Source organism: Syngnathoides biaculeatus, chromosome 2 (genome assembly GCF_019802595.1).
Source record: "Syngnathoides biaculeatus isolate LvHL_M chromosome 2, ASM1980259v1, whole genome shotgun sequence".
Classification (NCBI taxonomy): Eukaryota; Metazoa; Chordata; class Actinopteri; order Syngnathiformes; family Syngnathidae; genus Syngnathoides; species Syngnathoides biaculeatus.
Genome location: NC_084641.1, coordinates 33,021,477 through 33,039,060, shown reverse-complemented (window position 1 = coordinate 33,039,060; position 17,584 = coordinate 33,021,477). Strand labels below are relative to the sequence as shown.

Below are 17,584 nucleotides of genomic sequence, written 5' to 3'. Positions count from 1 at the left end.
TGTCCTTGTAGGATCTCGAATATGTTTTGAATTCAAACATTGAGCGGAACGTCACCTCATCTTTGTATTTGATGATGTATGAGTAGATCTCGTGTAACGCAGACATGCTGTTGAACTGGCTGAGGTGCAGGCGGGACTGCTCTGCTAGGTAGGCACTCATGTCCTGATCGCTGATGGCTGGCATACGGGAGATATCGGAGTAATACCTGGAGGACAGACGGGATGTCACTCAGGACCTCATTGTTCTCAGCTGCATTCATTTTCCTCGAGAGATAAGATAGTCATTGTGACTTTACAAGGCAATAATATAAACTCTATAAACAATATTTTTAAACGATAAGCCAAACGAGGTTGGATCAATGGCAGAAAAAAAAATTAGTGTGGCTCAACACTGACTGTGACTTTGCATCCATCCATCCATCCTTCCTTCTTCTGAATCACTTATCATGTTCAGTGTGGTGTGGCGCTCCAGCCCATCCCATGACATTATTAAAAATGCATCCAAATATTGTGTGCAGATAGAAAAGCTGTTTGCAGAATTAACATTTCAACTACTGTATGTTAATTACTTCTGGAATAGAAACAATTCCAATTAACCCTCACCAAAATCATCTTATCTCATATCAGCAGCCCTTAGCGGTGGTTTTCACTTTTTTTTTTAATTCTCTAATTACTACCATAGACACTGTTAACATGCTAGCTGGGCATCAATAGGTTGGCTTGGTTGTGCTTAAAGCATTTAACCACGAGCACAATACTTCACAATGTCACGCCTGGAGTTAAGGAGGAAGCGGCCTTGAAAAGCTACTTAGAGATTAATAGACTCACCCATGAAAGGCAACTACAGCAAGCATCAGTGGTGCATAACTTATCTGGAGCTGAGTAACATTTTGGTGCTGAATAAAAGATGAAGGGTGAACCAGAGGCTGTTTTCAGTGAACAGTAAATAATGTCACAGTTTCAACAAATCCTCCCATCACCTGTGTCATTTCCATCTCCGCTGGATGAGGAGGCTCAAGAGAGAAAAATGAAAAATTGCTGGAATTGGCCCTTTGCATATTGTATATTAATGAGCTGGGATGCAAGATGCTGATTTGAAAAGATGCAAGAAAGCAGAAAATTGTTTTGCATTTATTTCAGCCAACGCTGTGCTCTGACTTCAAGCTACCTGTTTGCGCTCTCACAAACAAACAAGTCCAGCTCTTTGAGGAATATTTCTCTCAAATCTAAAAGCTTACCTACAACCATTCGCTCAGTATTTAACTGCATTTGATCATTTAGTCGCATCTGATTTTATATTACAGCTTTTATACTCAGTTTGACTGAAGGTAACCAAAAATGTACCTCTCCACCCAATTCTTGTAGTTGGGGATATCTTTCGCATAGAGGAGTTTGTTGGACGGTGAATCTTTGCCCAGTTTGTGTTCGGATGTTGAACAGGAGTCCATGAAAGTCTGGGCCACCACAGACAGGCAGGCGTCCGTGATGCTGTTCTTTTGGATGTCAAACACAAATTGAGGATTCTTGATCACATTCACCCAGAATCTCAGAGGGAGGCTGAAAAAAAGCAAAAGAAAATCCCTTAAGTTTGCCAAAGAATCCTTACCTGACTATGTTCAATGTTTAAACACTGATGAACAAATGCCATCATGCATGCAGAATGTCTTCTTACCATTTATTTCAAGAATTTTGAAATGCATTTTAACTGATGAATTATTCATTTAAATAAAACCTGGAACAGCTGATTATTGACTGTCAAAGCGTAATACATGTACTACTAATGTCATGTAACCTCCCTGCAGTGGTACACAAAATAATCACTAAGTCCAGTTCAGTTATGTTTAACTTTTAAATTCAATAGATTTCCATTTAATTTTTAGGAACTGTGAAATTTGCTTTTTTTTTTTTTTCAAACCGAAAACAAATCTTTGTTTCGGTTTGATTTGTATGAAGCTTTTAAGTACAGTTCATTTTAGCTGAATCATTATTTCACTCTAATTTAAATTTGCACTATGCAAAATGTTACAGTGGCTTACAATAACCTTAAATATCTTTTTCAGAACTAAAACCTCTTTTTTTTTTCTATAAACACTTAAAACCACTACCGCTACTGTTTGTTAGTGCTGTCATGATGACGTCGGCACTTTGTAAGCTGAATATTTTAGGTGGTACTTGGCATAAAAAGCAGCGCCTTCATTTTTTTTCTCACATCACTTGCATTCATTTTTTAACTACTAATTCCATTGAACCTATTCTTATTAAAATCACCAAGTTGATTAACCTGCCCATACCCAGTATATAAAAATACCTTTATGCAATAAATAATAATACACAATATTAGAGCCAGATGTGGGTACAGCTAGCAAATATTGTACTCAAATAAGTGTACCGTTATTTTAGAATAATATGACTCAAGTAAAAGTAAAATGTAATCCTCCTTATAATTACTTACAAAAGGGGAAGAAAGTATTGAGTAACTCATGAGTAACTTGTGCTGTTTTTTTTTTTTTTTTTCAAATCAGAGCATGAACGTCAAACAAAATAAAAATAACAGAATAAAATATGATAAGGCAAATTCAGATATTTCTGAAGCTTTTTGCTGACCAGACTTATTCATAAAATTGTGTGTGCACATAGAGACAGATAACAGTCACACTCACAATCACACCTAGGGGTAATTTAGGTGGTCCAGGAGCACTGCCCCCCCCCCCCCATGCGAAAGTAAAAAAATGAAAGTTTAAAAGTAGATTGTGCACACAATTATTGAGAAATACAAGCAGTGAGTGGCTCGTAGATTGTCATAACGCAGTAAAAGTATTGTTTTTTTTTATTTTCTTATATAAAAGAAAAACAACTACCCTGGCAAGTATAATTTATATTTAGATTATTATAGTAAACGTTAGGAGTCACTGATGTGTAGTGGTACGCACGCCTGACTTTGGTGCAGGCAGCGTGGGATCGATTCCCGCTCAGTGATGGTGTTGATATCTGCGCTGCAACTGACTGGCAACCAGTTCAGGGTGAAGTCCGCCTTTTGCTAGATAGGCTCCTGCTCTCCCATGACCCTTGTGAGATTAAGCGGCTTGGATAATGGATAAATTATAGTAAATGCATCGCACTCCTATCCACCTCAGGTTAGATTTGAAGCAGATAATTTTGATAATATTGTCCATTGTCACTTGCAATAGAAAATGGCTGCCCATTTGGAATAGGCAGAGCATAAAAGAATAAAACACAACACTACGAGAAGTTCACGTTTACCAGTTGCTCTTCCAGGTGTGTCGTACATCGTAGTCTGTGATGGAGTGTTTGTCAGCCTGCTCATCCAGGAAATCAAACATGTACTTAATGGCCAATGGCAAGGCGCTGCCTCTGTGGGCTGTGCTGAAGATGGTCTCAAAAAGGTCATCCACAAACTTCTGTAATGTGCCCTGAAGAGGAAGAACAGTCATTATTCTAATAAACTATGAAAACCAGAAACACATGAAGATGAGATGAGTCCAAGTCTTCCAGTTCTTATGTATTTTCTTATTTTTATCAATCCCATTTTGCACTTCCCTTGCAAAGTGTCAGGAATCTAATATTTGTCAGTGTGTTTAGGAAATTTGAGTGGCACAAGTCCCACAAAATGACATGGTGAATTTTGAGGATGTGATATAAAAGATGTTTTATAATTCCTGCAGAGTTCTGGAACCTATTAACTAGCTGAGGTGGCTTATGCTACCTTTACAGAAATGGAAGTAATTCATATGGAAAGCCTTTAACTGGTGGGATCTTGGGCTCCACGTACACAACACGGTCCAAGTAGCGTGAGCAATGAAATTGCACCAGAGTTAGCTTTTACTTTTGTTGCCAAAAGCCTGGTCAGGTAGATCTCGGACACCATCTTGCTGCCCCGGTCGCCCTCCCTCTGGTCCGAATGGTCGTGGTTCTTCACCAGATGCCACAATTTGGTTCCACTCTCCAGGTCAGGGGTTATCATGGGTGTTCGGGATCGAAGGCTGTCTGGACTACTGGCTGTTCGCAGCATGCTCTCTACAACCACATGTGCAAGTACAAGAGACATTATGGACCCATCATTCATGCCACTTTATTCTTCTACCTCCCATGTTATGCATAAATCTTTTAATGAGTAAAGATGACTATTCCCTGATGAGTAACTTGAACTCCACCCAAAAAGCATGGTGGTTTCTTTTCATCTTCTTTTTATAGCACGGCACTCTCCCTCGCTCATTGTTGGTCCTCATGTGTGTTTTATTATTCATGGCTAGGGTGTCAAAGTTGATTAGCGCCGAGCAAGGAGATGCGTATCTGCGACTGTTCTGTTTAGAAAGATAGAGAGGAAGATGGTAACGGAGAGGTGAGGTGAACAGAGGGGAGATGACAATCTGCATAGGATGCTGCTGGTCCCGTATCTGAGAAAAAAGATGGGGATAGATGAATGGGAATACTGGAGATGAGAGAGAAATGTGTTAGAGGGGTAGGAGAGTGAAATTGAGAGTAATGGAAGGGCACAGACTCAAAAAGACATGCTTTTTGAAGTTGTGTCAGTCGTTCTTTCTTTCAGCAGGGTGCGGAGTGGCTTTAATTCCAAACCTATCAGAAGCCACATTTATCTCCCCTGACTCACGCCCAGAACATAAACTCCTCCACATAATCACCATGAAATAAAAAATACAAAACACATTAGGTGAGTTGGGATATTTTGTCATCATGTTTTGTTGTTGTCATTGTTGCCGTCCTATGTGAATTGTGCCCCGTTGTAGAGAAGTCCGAACATATTGATCTCGATTATTTCCATGAATGGTTCACACTTCTACAATGGAGGTCAATCTGATGAGTTGCTTTCTAGACAGGGGAAAAACATTCTTGCCCTGATTCACACATCATTGGTGACCTCACCTCCAATAAGATTAAATATGGAATTATCAAAATATATAATGAGCTATTTTTTCTCACAATGTTCTGGTCTGTTAAAATGATTGCAGCAGAAAGTGGAGTTCTCAATCCAGTAACTGTCCACAAAAACTGCAGTCAGGGGATTTATTTTTTACTCCTGATAAAATATACCTGCACACTGTTGTTTTTTATTTAGTTGAGTAGTGGGGGGCAAAAGGTGGCACACCACCATATTTGAACACAATTTGAACTACAAGTATGTTCAGTTTTTACCAGATCCTATTTATGTCTGGTGGCATGATGGAGAAGCTGTAGAGCGTTGGCCTCACAGTTCTGAGAACCTGAGTTAAAATCCCGTCCCCACCTGTGTAGAGTTTGCATGTTCTCCCTGTGCCTGCGTGGGTTTTCCCCGGGCACTCCGGTTTCCTCCCTTATGCCAAAAACATGCATTAATTGGGGACTCTAAATTGCCCCTAGGTGTGATTGTCTTGATCTGCCCTGTGATTGGCTGGCAATCAGTTCAGGGTGCACCCTGCATTCTGCCTAATGACAGCTGGGGAAGACTCCAGCAGTCCTGCAACCCTCATGAGGATAAGCGGATAAGCGAAAATGGATGAATGGATTTTTGCGTCTTTTAAAGTTTATTTTTTTCTACATCAAATGGATGTGGCACTCCGGTCCATCGTTTGCCCTCTCTTCTTTGTCAGCTAGGTATTGAGGGGTCTTCTTTTATGCCTCTCATTTAGACACAGCTTGGAAATAGCCATTAAACAGTCTTGGCCTGAGGTGATGGCCCTGGACAAAAAAAGATTGCCATTGACTCAGAGGGAAAAAGAAGAATGGAGTGTGTGATTGCAGCCATCATAAACAGAGACGGCCAAAGAGAGATGGGGTGGCAAGAAAGATGAGGATATCAAGTCAATAAGAAGGCGAGTACCGTATCTGCTGAGGCTCTTGGTGAAGGTGGATGAGTTGGAGATGTTATAGGCTGAGTTCTGCTTTGGCACCAGAGCAATCACAGAGCCATCTGTCACCTCCACATTCAAATGAAACCGACAAAATGTTATTGCCCCTCAGTACAAACCTGTATTGATGCATTCTTTGCCCATTTTTGTGCTTACGTACCTGATAGTGAGCCAGGGTGTTGAGTCTTTTCCAGTCATTGTCTATCTTTGTTGTGACGTCTTCATCCTGCAGAATAATTCGAGCCATTCGACCTTGGCGCCATTCTTCAGATGGAGGAGATAAAGGTTTTTGCAAAGGAAATGGAAGAAGACATGTAGAAATTGTTTTTATATTGAGTTTCATGAAACTGTCAAACCTAAATGTCTCTTGACATCATGAGGACAAGTGTGAGTTTCATTGCACAGTAAAAGTCCAGGTCAGATGCGTTTCAAGACCAATTCTGTCATAATGGCACATGGAAGCTGTAGCAAATTGAATCCTCCATTATATTTAACATGTAATCAATTATTTTTTATTTAGAGGTAAAATCTTGGAAAGGTATATCCATCCATCCATCTTTTGAGCCGCTTATCCTCACGAGGGTCACGGGAATGCTGGAGCCAAACCCAGCTTGCATCGGGCAGGAGGCAGGGTACACCCTGAACTGGTTGCCAGCCAATTGCAGGGCACATGGATACAGACAGCAGATGCACTGACAGTCACACCTAGGGGCAATTTAGAGTCCTCAATGAATGCATTTTTTGGGATGTGGGAGGAATCCGGAGTGCCCATAGAAAAAGCACGCAGGCACGAGGAGAACATGCGAACTCCATAGAGACGGGACCGTGTTTTGAACCCTGGTCCTCAGAACTGTGAGGCCAACGCTCTACAACTGTACCGCTGGAAAGGTATATAGACAATAAATATATAAAAGGTGTTGTGCATTCCATTACAACTGAAGGGAAAAGTGTGTCCCTGTAACTAAGCATTATAAGCAGACTTTGGCCAATTTTTTTTTTTTTTTACTTAGGTTTCAAATCCAGTAACTTTTAAAGAAAAACAATGAGCTGTGCATATCTTGGATACTTAACAGGTGCATAATTTGCTCTTGTGTCTTACCCAAGTCCATATCTGAAGCCTTGGGTCTCAAAGAGTAAGGGCTGCCCTTATAGACAGCATCGAGCAGCTTCTCTTTGACCTGAGTGACGGTGTCACAATTGAGACACTTAACAGTCACCTCGGAGGCGTTCTCGTTCTCTGGGTTCACACAGTGCAATGTCTGGAATGTGGAACCAAAGGAAGGTGGAAACGGTCATGACAATGAAAAAAATAACAGTTTCAAAATCATGTCATTGTTCGCTTGATTTTGGAGGCTGATATTGATGTGATTGCTAAGGCAAATATGGATAACCTAATTTAGCATTTGATAAAATGGGTGGACCAGCCAGCATATCTCACATTTGGACATTGTTTAGAGTGCAGAAGAAATTTGCAATTTTAATTATTGCCAGTAAATTAACGACTTGCATTTTAAAGTGGAACCTCGGGGTTCCAACATAGTTTGTTCCTATGAATTGTTCAAATTCCGATTTGTTGGAGTAGGTAATAATCTTACCAATGCCTGGACATGGGGAATAAGACTGAAAAATACATTTTATTTATGTATTTATTTATTTATTTATTTTTTTTACCAATAACTGTGCCTTGATTGTGTCATCTCATCTTCTACCGCTTTTGCCAGTCAGGTCGTGGGGGCAGTAGCTTCAGCAGAGATAGCCAGACTTCCCTTTCCCAGCCACTTCATCCCACTCTTCCGGAGGATTCCCGAGGCATTCCCAGCCCAACCGTGAGGCAGAGTCTCTCCAGCGTGACCTAAGTCATTCCTGGGTCTCTTTCTGGTGGGATGTGCCCAGAACGCCTCATGAGGGAGGCATCCGGGAAGCATCCGGATCAGATACCCTCGCCACTTCATCAGGATCCTCTCAATGCAGAGGAGCAGCAGCTTGACATTGAGCCCCTCCCGATCACTGAGCTTCTCACCCTATCTCTAAGGAAGAGATTAGACACCCTGTGGAGGAAACTCTTTTCGACCGCTTGTATCCGGGATCTTGTTGTTTCATGACAACCCACAGCTCGTGATCATAGGTGAGAGTAGGAACTTAGAACGAGTTTGCTTTTGCTTGCACCAAAGCTTTGCCTTTCAACTTAGCTTCCTCTTACCACATCGGACCGATGCAAAGTCCACATTACTGCAGATGCTGGACCGATCCGTCTATCGATCTCCTGCTCCATTCTTCCCTCACCCGTAAACAAGACCCCAAGATACTTGAACTCCACCACTTAGGGGAGGATTTCATCCCCGACCTAGAGAGGGTATGCCACCTTTTTCCAACTGAGGTGGAAAATGGTCTCAGATTTGGAGGTGCTGATTCTCATCTCAGCAGAGACCAAGCAGCCCGTATCAGGAGGTTTGGTACCCCATACTCCCAAAGAATTCCCCACAGGACTCCCTGAGGGACACGGTCGGACACCTTCTCTAAATCCACAAAACACATGTACGTTACATTTTTATCTGAGTTCATTTATCCCATATTTAAGATGTTCTTTTTTTATTTTTTTTTATTTTATTTTATTTTATTTTATTGGTTCAAGCACCTTGTGGAGAAGTGTTCATTTTCACATTGTATCAGATATTGACGATAAAGGATTTTGATTGATTAATTTTGATTTGATTCAATCTCCCAAACATTTTTTCCCATACAAACTGTAAATGAGTTAAATCCATTCCCAACCTTCAAATAGTAAATTCCAATTTAAATTCCCATTTGTGTAAAATCATGTACACCCTGTATTTAAACAATAAAAAACTTAAATGTGGATCAGTTACCTTTTTGGTGGTGGTGTGATGGCATCGGAGGGACACCAGAGGGTATGAGGAAGTGCAACGCCAAATTTCCCCTCTGTGATTTGACTGAGTAATTTTCCAGTAGCTTCTCCATTTCTTCTATTGTCTATGGCCTTTGCTTTGTAATGCTAGTCACTCCTTTGGCAATGCTAGTTGCTAGCCGTATGATACTAAAACCCATTTTCGGAATTAGTGATTATCATCTTCCTTAAACCCATTGTGGTTCACTCAACTTTTGTTTTTCCTTTGCTGCTTGTACCGCAGTTGTATTTCTTTGGACCCATGGCAAAGAAAGTACTGGAAAAAAATATATTATGAAGCACTCGCGAATGTGCATTCTCACACTATGACTGCTTGCTTGACTCGAAGTGGGTAGTGGATTGTCTCGCCACCGTCACTTGTACGCTGGGCATTGCTCGGCTTGACTCGCACATCCTGTCAACATGGGTTTAGCTTTGCTCTTGTTGTCGTACTCCGAGAATTGGGACGAACACCGAGGCATTTTTTAACGGAGATTTTTTAGTGCTTGAAGAGCGATTTGTATGAACCCTGAGTTGATCGAAGCACTGTACGTTGGTTTGTTTTAAAGGTGTTTTGTAATTAAAAAAGAATGTGAAATGAATATGAACTAATTTTCCTTAAAGTCTCAAGATTACACAAGACAAATATTTCCACTGTGAACGCATAGTCAAATAAAGATTTGATTGTTCCCGTTGCAACTGTTGGTTTGTTCACTTGGACACCAATGAAACAGCATTGTTGGTGTTTCAAGCCAAAAGTAGAGAGGCGCATTAAGTTTACTGACCAGCGTTTTGTAGTCAATCTGTTGCCTGATGAGCTTGTCCTCGCTAAGAGAATAGCGAGCCTCTCCTGTGATGGCATCTATTGGTCCTTTCTCCATCTGTTGCTTGATGGCACAGTGAAGCATAAAAAGAGGCTCGCCTGCACACTCCTGGTCAAGAAATGTACAGAAAAAGAGACTACCTCATACACAGCAGAGTCTAACTTGCAAAATCAAAACAGTATGTTAGGGGAAGCAGCCTTGAGCAAGTAAAAGTACATAGATTATCATTGAATCTTTAAGCCATTTGGCTACAGGTCAGCTTTCAATTTCCATGAAAGAAAAGCTCAGAATTCACTCTCGATGTGTATTACAAAACCTTGATGTGGACGCATCACACGACCTCAACGAGCCCAACGTCCTGAGCCTTCAAGTTCCATCAAACCTTTTTCTATTTCACGCTGTCTGTCGAAGCTCAATAAGCATGACATTGGTAAAAACACAATCCTAATGGCTGTGAATAACGTCACAGTTAGATTTGTTATTCTAATGTGGGTCTAAATGTTTGACCATTTTGTGAGGGTACATCAGAATTTTTATTAGTGTGCAATTATGGGTCATGAGATAGTATTAAAAAATGTCTGTGACATCCAAACAAACCTAGAGCAATTAGAGAGGATATCACACATATAACGTCCATGATGAACCAAAAGCATTCCACTTTGCTTTCTTTCCGTCATACTAATTTAATCACACTTGGTACTCTTTAAAAGTAACATGCAATGAGAAAGCAAACGTAACTGTGGCCTATCCTATTGGTTGATGTTTTGGTCCACAAGGCAAATAAAACATTATTACTATTAATGTTTCATCCACAGTGTGTAGCTATGGAATATGATCAACGACCACCCTTAATTGTGGTAATTTAACAATGTAAATAGCTTTCTCGTGTTTGTGTTCAGCAAAAACCCCAATCAAGACATGTGAGAATCATTATTACTTTAAGGGCTGTCATAATGAAAGCATTAATGCATACAATTAATCTTGAACAAAATATCCCTGTAATCACATATTAACTCAAATTAATTTCACAATTTATTTAAATGCTCTTTTACATTAACTGTAGATAAAAGATGAAACGGTGGCCCAAATTGTCACAAGGTCATTGATCTGGTCAATGCTTACACCAATGCAAAGACTAATGAGGATTCTGACTGGTGTGCTAAACAGCAAATTTTGCTTCAAAACGCTGCCGATGGGAGTTTACATTAAACAAAGGTAATTACCACATAAACATATATATATATATGTGACATTTAATCGTTTCAAGCAATTCTTAATTCTTCATCTTGTCAAAATCTTTTGAACATTTTAATGGGTCCAACAAGGTCCATAAAGGTATGCTTGGAAAAGTTTGGTGTGGATGAACCTGACTCCGATCTTCTCAATTCGATCCACCTGTAAACACCTTGGTCTTTTACTTTCTTCTCTAACTTTCATCCTTCTTTCTATCACCTCGTGAGCATTTGAGACAGTTTTGAATGCAGTTGCCAAGGAGAAGACACGTGCACATTTCACTGTTATGCTGTCCCTTCATCTTTTGCATGCCTCTCCACATGATTTGCCTTTGCTGCCCTCATTAAGTTGTATGCCGACACTTACAATATGAGGGTGTAATGACGGTTGTGGCTATATAAAGTGCAAAAGTGAAAAAACAACAACCAGTTGCAGCAATCCATCAGCACAAATGTGGGATGTTCACACTTTCCTGGATGTAGTTTTAGAACTCCATTTCATGCAAAGTTTGGCACACTAAAGGGTATGTTAGTGGAGGATTTATTGCATAGTAATGTGATTAGGATTAAAGTGGAACATGAGGACACATTACACTTTCATTCTAAATAAAGTACATATTGAAAATGTCAGTGAACATTGCGGGTAAAATTAGATTGAAAATCATTTTTATAATAAACAATTTCAATCTGTAATGGTGGGAACTTAACTCAAGTTGTTGTCCTTACCTTGAGAAACTTATATAAAAGGAATGTAAACCAGTTGGTCAGCATTTTCTCGGCAACAGACTCCGTTCTGGCACAGGAAATGAAAAAAAAAACATGATCCAATTAAAATCCTCATTTGGCATGAGCAGGAAACAGCAATAGCATTTCTATGTTTCTAAGTTTCTTTTTCTTGGAGGATTTTGAAATGGTGGACTAACATGCACCACAATGACAACCGCATTATACATCAACTGAGTTCCTGCAGACGGGTGGCAGCAAATTCTGTGTCTCCCCTCTGGTACAACAATGATGATGATTTATCTGTTGACATGTTTTGATATCTGTAAGTTGTCAGAGGTATGAAAAAATCGACAGAAGCGATTGGTAGGAAATTTCCCAGAGGGAGCGAACACAAGATATTTGTGAATTTGGAGATCATTGTTTTTGCTAAGGCCCTGGCTGAACTTTGGAGGAGTTTCTGTTTGTCTTCCTCACCTCCTGAGAAGAAGCTTGGGATGATTTTTACTCTCCAGGTTTCTGTCAATCAGATCAGACAAAAGCTGCTTCAGGACTCCTGTTGCGTATTCCATCTCCCCCTGCAGGGCCGTCATAATCAGGGACGCCACGTTCCCTCGGTCCCGCATTGAAAACGACCTGCAAATATATTATGACAGAAAACATTTATATGAATATATATATATATATATATATATATGCAGTGAAGAAAATAAGTATTTGAACACCCTGCTATATTGCAAGTTTTCCCACTTAGAAAACATGGAGGGGTCTGAAATTGAGAGATAATCTGAAAAGGAAAATCCAGAAATCACAATGTATGATTTTTTTTAACAATTTAGTTGTGTGATACAGCTGCAAATAAGTATTTGAACACCAGAGAAAACCAATGTTAATATTTGGTACACTAGCCTTTGTTTGCAATTACAGAGGTCAAAGGTTTCCTGTAGGGGTTCACCAGGTTTGCACACACTGCAGAAGAGATTTTGGCCCACTTCTCCACACAGATCTTTTATCCTGGCTGTGTGTTTCTGGTCATTGTCATGTTGAAAGACCCAGCCATGACCCATCTTCAATGCTCTGACTGAGGGAAAGAGGTTGTTCCCCAAAATGTCACAATACATGGCCGTGGCCATCCTCTCCTTACTATACTGCAGTCGTCATGTCCCATGTGCAGAAAAACACCCCCAATGCATGATACTACCACCCCCGTGCTTCACCGTAGGGATGGTGTTCTTGGTATGGAATTTCGTCTTCGTCATTCGTCTTCCTCCAAACACGGTTAGTGGAATTTTGAGCAAAAAGTTCAATTTTGGTCTCATCTGACTACAAAACTTTCTACCATGACTGTATCATCAAAATGGTCATTGGCAAACTCACGACAGGCCTTGACATATGCTGGTTTAAGCATGGGAACCTTCCGTGCCAAGCATGATTTCAAACCATGACGTCTTAGTGTATTACCAACAGTCACCTTCAAAACAGTGGTCCCAGCTCTTTTCAGGTCATTGATCAAGTCCTGTCATGTAGTCCTGGGCTGATTTCTCAACTTTCTAAGAATCAATGAGATCCCACGAGGTGATATCTTGCATGGGGCTCCACTCCGATTGGGATTGACCATCATGTTTAGGTTCTTCCATTTTCTAATGAGTGCTCCAACAGTGGACCTTTTTTCACCAAGCTGCAGACGTGTGGAGTTGTACAATATTGTCTCTGGTGTCTTTGGACGGCTCCTTGGTCTTGGCCATATTCCAAGTTCGAGTCTTACTGATTGTATGGGGTGAACAGGTGTCTTTAATGAAGCTAACAACCTCACACAGGTGCATCTCATTCAGGATAATGCATGGAATGGAGGTGGACTTTTAAAGGTGGAGTAACAGGTCTTTTAGGGTAAGAATTCTATCAGATAGACAGGTGTTCAAATACTTATTTGCAGCTGTATCACACAAATCGTTGAAAAAATCATACATTGCGATTTCTGGATTTTTCTTTTTAGATTATCTCTCTCTCACAGTGGACATGCTCCTAGGATGAAAATTTCAGACCCCTCCATGATTTCTAAGTGGGAGAACTTGCAATATAGCAGGGTGTTCAAATACTTATTTTCTTCACTATATATATATATACACAGATATATATATATAGAAACAAACCGTTGATGATGGTGTCGATGTGCCAAAACATTGACTGTTTCATCCACCATATTAAAGTCTAACTTGGCAGCATCCTCAACAGTCTTCATCTTAATGCAACAGAGTACCTCTTCAAATAAAATCCAAAATAAACATCCACAAGTAAACAGACCTTTGCGCCTCCAGCGTTCTAATGAATGTCAACAGGAAGTGCTTCTTTGTGAGCAGCTGGCCAAACAAAGTCAGAGCCTTTTCAACATTTGCCTGGACCTGAAAAAAACAAAAAAGACACACAGCGAGAGGCAAGCTCATTCACTGCAGGAAGAAGAGCAGAAAAGAGCAACTCGAACTCACAAACATTCCTGTGATTTCTCTCCTGTCTCAAGGATTTCCCGCAGCATTAGACTAAACAAATCTAATTTTCAGCCGTTCATTCATCATCACTTAAAAGTAGAAATGCTTGAGGTGAGACAAAATCAATCAATGACATATGAACAACCACATACCAAGAAAAGAAAAATTGAAAAAGTTGCACAATGAACATATAAGAACCACTCCCCCCTGGCCAAGCACAGAGCAATGGTAAATCTCTTGCTGTGCTGCATTTTTTTTTTTTTTTTGTCCACAAGAAAAATTTTAGCAGACAATTTGACAAAATTGCCTTTCTGCCATCTCAGGGTGGATGTCTCCTGTTAGAAAATCGACAAGAAAAGAATTGCTCTGACCAGTGTTGAGAAACCTAGACACACTTGCTGGAGAAATGCCATCTTAGTTGTCAGAAGACCCTTGAGCAACACAACCTCAACGTAACTTTCATTAATGAACTTTCTATAAGGCAGCAATTTCAAACCACTTTGCTATCACATTTCTTTTAATTGGTTCCTAAATTTGTATTTTTTATTGCAAATAATGTGTCATTGTTCATCTATCTATGCTACTGACAAATAATGGCTGGCAAGATATAAAAAAATCTCTTCCATTAAATAGCAGAAGGTACACCTAACCTACATTGACCACCTGTTGGTAAAACAGAATCACTGAGATTTAATAAATGTGAGCAATTGTTTTTTTTTTTTGTACATTCCCTGTACTCTGTGTGGTATTTGTGTTTTATCTATCTATCTATCTATCTATCTATCTATCTATCTATCTATCTATCTATCTATCTATCTATCTATCTATCTATCTATCTATCTATCTATCTATCTATCTATCTATCTATCTATCTATCTATCTATCTATTTTTGCAGTATTCCATGATATTTAGTTGATGTAAAATTGGTTGGGAAACGTGGTTTTATGGTGTGCTGATCGGTCATGTGTGAGTTGTACTGCATGACAATTTTAATACCATACCAAGGCAAACCTATCACTCAGCCAATCAATCAAATGCCTGAAAATCTAATGATTGCAATAAAAGAGAATCAAGAAAAATCCCTCCTTTATATAAAATGTTAATAAAGTAGACTTACTCATACCATCCATCCTTTTTCTGAGCAGCTTATCCTCACAAGTGTCGTGGGAGTGCTAGAGCCTATCCAGCTATCTTCCGGCAGGATGCAGGGTACACCCTGAACTGGTTCCCAGCCAATCAAGGGGCACATAGAAACAAACAGTTGCACTAAAAATCACACTTAAGGGGCAGAAGACAGGAGACGGATATGGTGGTCAAAGTGAAGTTGCTGACATTCTCTTGTGAAGGAGATGGACAGGATCAGGAATGAGCTCATCAGAAAGACAGCTCAGACTTGGAAGGTTTGAAGACAAACCCAGATTCAGATTGTTTGGACGTGTACAGAGCAGACACACTGGATTTATCAGGAAAAGATGCTGGAAATGGAGCTGTCACGTAGGACTCGAAGACGAAGGCCAAAGAGGAGATTTATGGACGTGGTGAGGAAAGACGTGCAGATAAGTGGAAATAGAGCAGACGATGTGAAAGACAGGGAGCAATTGAAGAGGATGATTTGCTGTGATGACCCCAGAAAAGGATTAACCCAAAAGAGAAAGAAGACTGTTGACAGGTATACTGTGCTAAAATGCACGAAAACAAGGGATGAACAATCTCCTTTGCTGAAATGGTGGAATTACTTAAAAAAACAAGTCAAATTTCAAAAACACATCAACAGCCACAACAGCTTTCTGTGAAGGAAAGCGAAAAGATGGAAAAAGGAGTGAAAAGGCATTGAGGCGTAACGTGATTGTACGTGTTTGTGTCAGAGATGGTGACACGCTCATTCGTCCCACTGGCCTGCACCTGTCACCACTCATGCACAACACGCTAAACACCCCAAAGACGCCTGTCAATCAGCCACCGGCTCCACCTCCCTCACTGCTGCTCTCTTTGGTGGTGTACTGGTTTAATATCTCGCTCTTTTTGCGACTTTTTCTCTTTCACACACTAACATACCATTCCCACCCCTACTGCCATCCTTTTGGCACCACATTCTCTCCCACGACGACACGATATAATGAAGTGTCGAGTCCTGTCTCGAGAGCGCGAAATGAGATTCCTGGCCCTCGAATGTAAGCATTGTAACTAGTGACTGCGAACGACAACTTCAACAAAAAACAAAACTTAGAAAATGTTTGCGCTCATTTATTGTAGAGTGCATCTATCGGTATCTTAGATGTGTGTGTGCAAAGTTACAGTACATCACATGGAGCAATAAAACTGGTCCCATTAGTTTCCACAGGCCACTGGATTACTCACATGTAACCCATTGGGAAATACATAGAAAGTCTAGTCTAGACAGGACTGTAAAGTACGTAGCATTCCGTTATAGCTCAGCTTATTAGGTACATGTCAACTTCCACGTTTGGATCTTTTTGGATTTAGCAACTGTCAAGCTGTGTACAAAAGTGCTGACAGTTGTTCACTCACCGTTCCACCCTCTCTTTGTGCAAAATGTTTTTGCCACATTTCTTATTAATTCAATAATTGTAGCCTTGACTTCCAGGAGCCGTCATGTCAACCACATCACTCGCATTTGACGTTAGTTAAAATTGCTATCGTCACATGTGCTGACGTTTGTCATTCAGGCTGTTCTACTGTAGTCTCATAACAAAAAAAAACATTTTTTTTATATACTTTGGTGACAAGTCACAAGAGCACAACACAAGTAATGAAATTGTATTATTAGTTATATATCAATGGCAGATGTAAAGTATGTAGCTTTTTTAAATTTTGTTTGTTTTTGGTAAAGCAACTACAAATTTTAAGGTAAACATGTTATTTGTTGTTTCCCGACAGTTACAAATCAGAATTTACTCCTCAGTCACAACGGTGACCATTTTACTTTTGTTTTTTTTACTAAGCAATGTATAAACTTCATACATCCAATCAATGACCACCTACAACACTCGGATTTGCAACTAACTACAGTTCAATTTGACAACAAGGATTCTGCATTTTTTTAAACAGTAAAAGTGTGGATACTTTTATTGCTACTTTACAGTTCAACAAAAAGATGCTTTGCGATCTACTAAATTCTTTCCTGGCAACAATGAGACACTAACAAATGCGAAAACAAGGCAGTGTATTTGATGGAGCACAATGATCTATAATCCATATACATGTCTCATTAAAAAAAAGGAGCATCACTTCAAAAAAAGAGAAAAGGGAGTGGCGACATGGTAAGACGAAGAAGTCAACTCAAAGAATACATGCACTAAACTCGAGTTCTCCAGTCTCTTGCATTTTGAACCAATTTTGACAAAATTAAAACCATCGAGAGCCTCTTGTGCTTTATATGGTATGTATCAGTAAATTAAGTCTTGTCAAGCTTCAGGACAACATCAGTACATCATCACTGGAATTCCAATGTTGATATACTTATGTTTCAATGTTTATTTTTAGCTTTGCAAACTATTTGTTGCCATCAGTGCTGTAACCCAAAAAAATATT

At 39.9% G+C, this 17,584-nt stretch overlaps 1 protein-coding gene across 6 annotated transcripts in view; it reads right to left on the bottom strand.

Annotated features, from left to right (window-relative positions):
• LOC133490858 (plexin-A1-like) overlaps positions 1 to 17,584 on the bottom strand; it is a 225,093-nt gene that overhangs the window by 6,280 nt on the left and 201,229 nt on the right. For 5 of the 6 annotated variants that reach the window (XR_009792303.1, XM_061801434.1, XM_061801455.1 and 2 more), the window contains 11 exons: positions 13,850 to 13,947; positions 12,026 to 12,184; positions 11,552 to 11,618; positions 9,555 to 9,701; positions 6,964 to 7,123; positions 6,025 to 6,128; positions 5,837 to 5,933; positions 3,845 to 4,035; positions 3,262 to 3,431; positions 1,345 to 1,557; positions 56 to 206 (listed from right to left, as the gene is read on the bottom strand). Coding sequence is in view for 4 of the 6 variants with exons in the window: in XM_061801434.1 (XP_061657418.1) it covers positions 56 to 206; positions 1,345 to 1,557; positions 3,262 to 3,431; positions 3,845 to 4,035; positions 5,837 to 5,933; positions 6,025 to 6,128; positions 6,964 to 7,123; positions 9,555 to 9,701; positions 11,552 to 11,618; positions 12,026 to 12,184; positions 13,850 to 13,947 (1,557 nt within the window). In the remaining 2 variants the exon portion in view is untranslated. Of the gene's footprint in view, positions 1 to 55; positions 207 to 1,344; positions 1,558 to 3,261; positions 3,432 to 3,844; positions 4,036 to 5,836; positions 5,934 to 6,024; positions 6,129 to 6,963; positions 7,124 to 9,554; positions 9,702 to 11,551; positions 11,619 to 12,025; positions 12,185 to 13,849; positions 13,948 to 17,584 lie in introns of those variants that run through there. The other variant, XR_009792305.1, reaches the window with a different exon arrangement.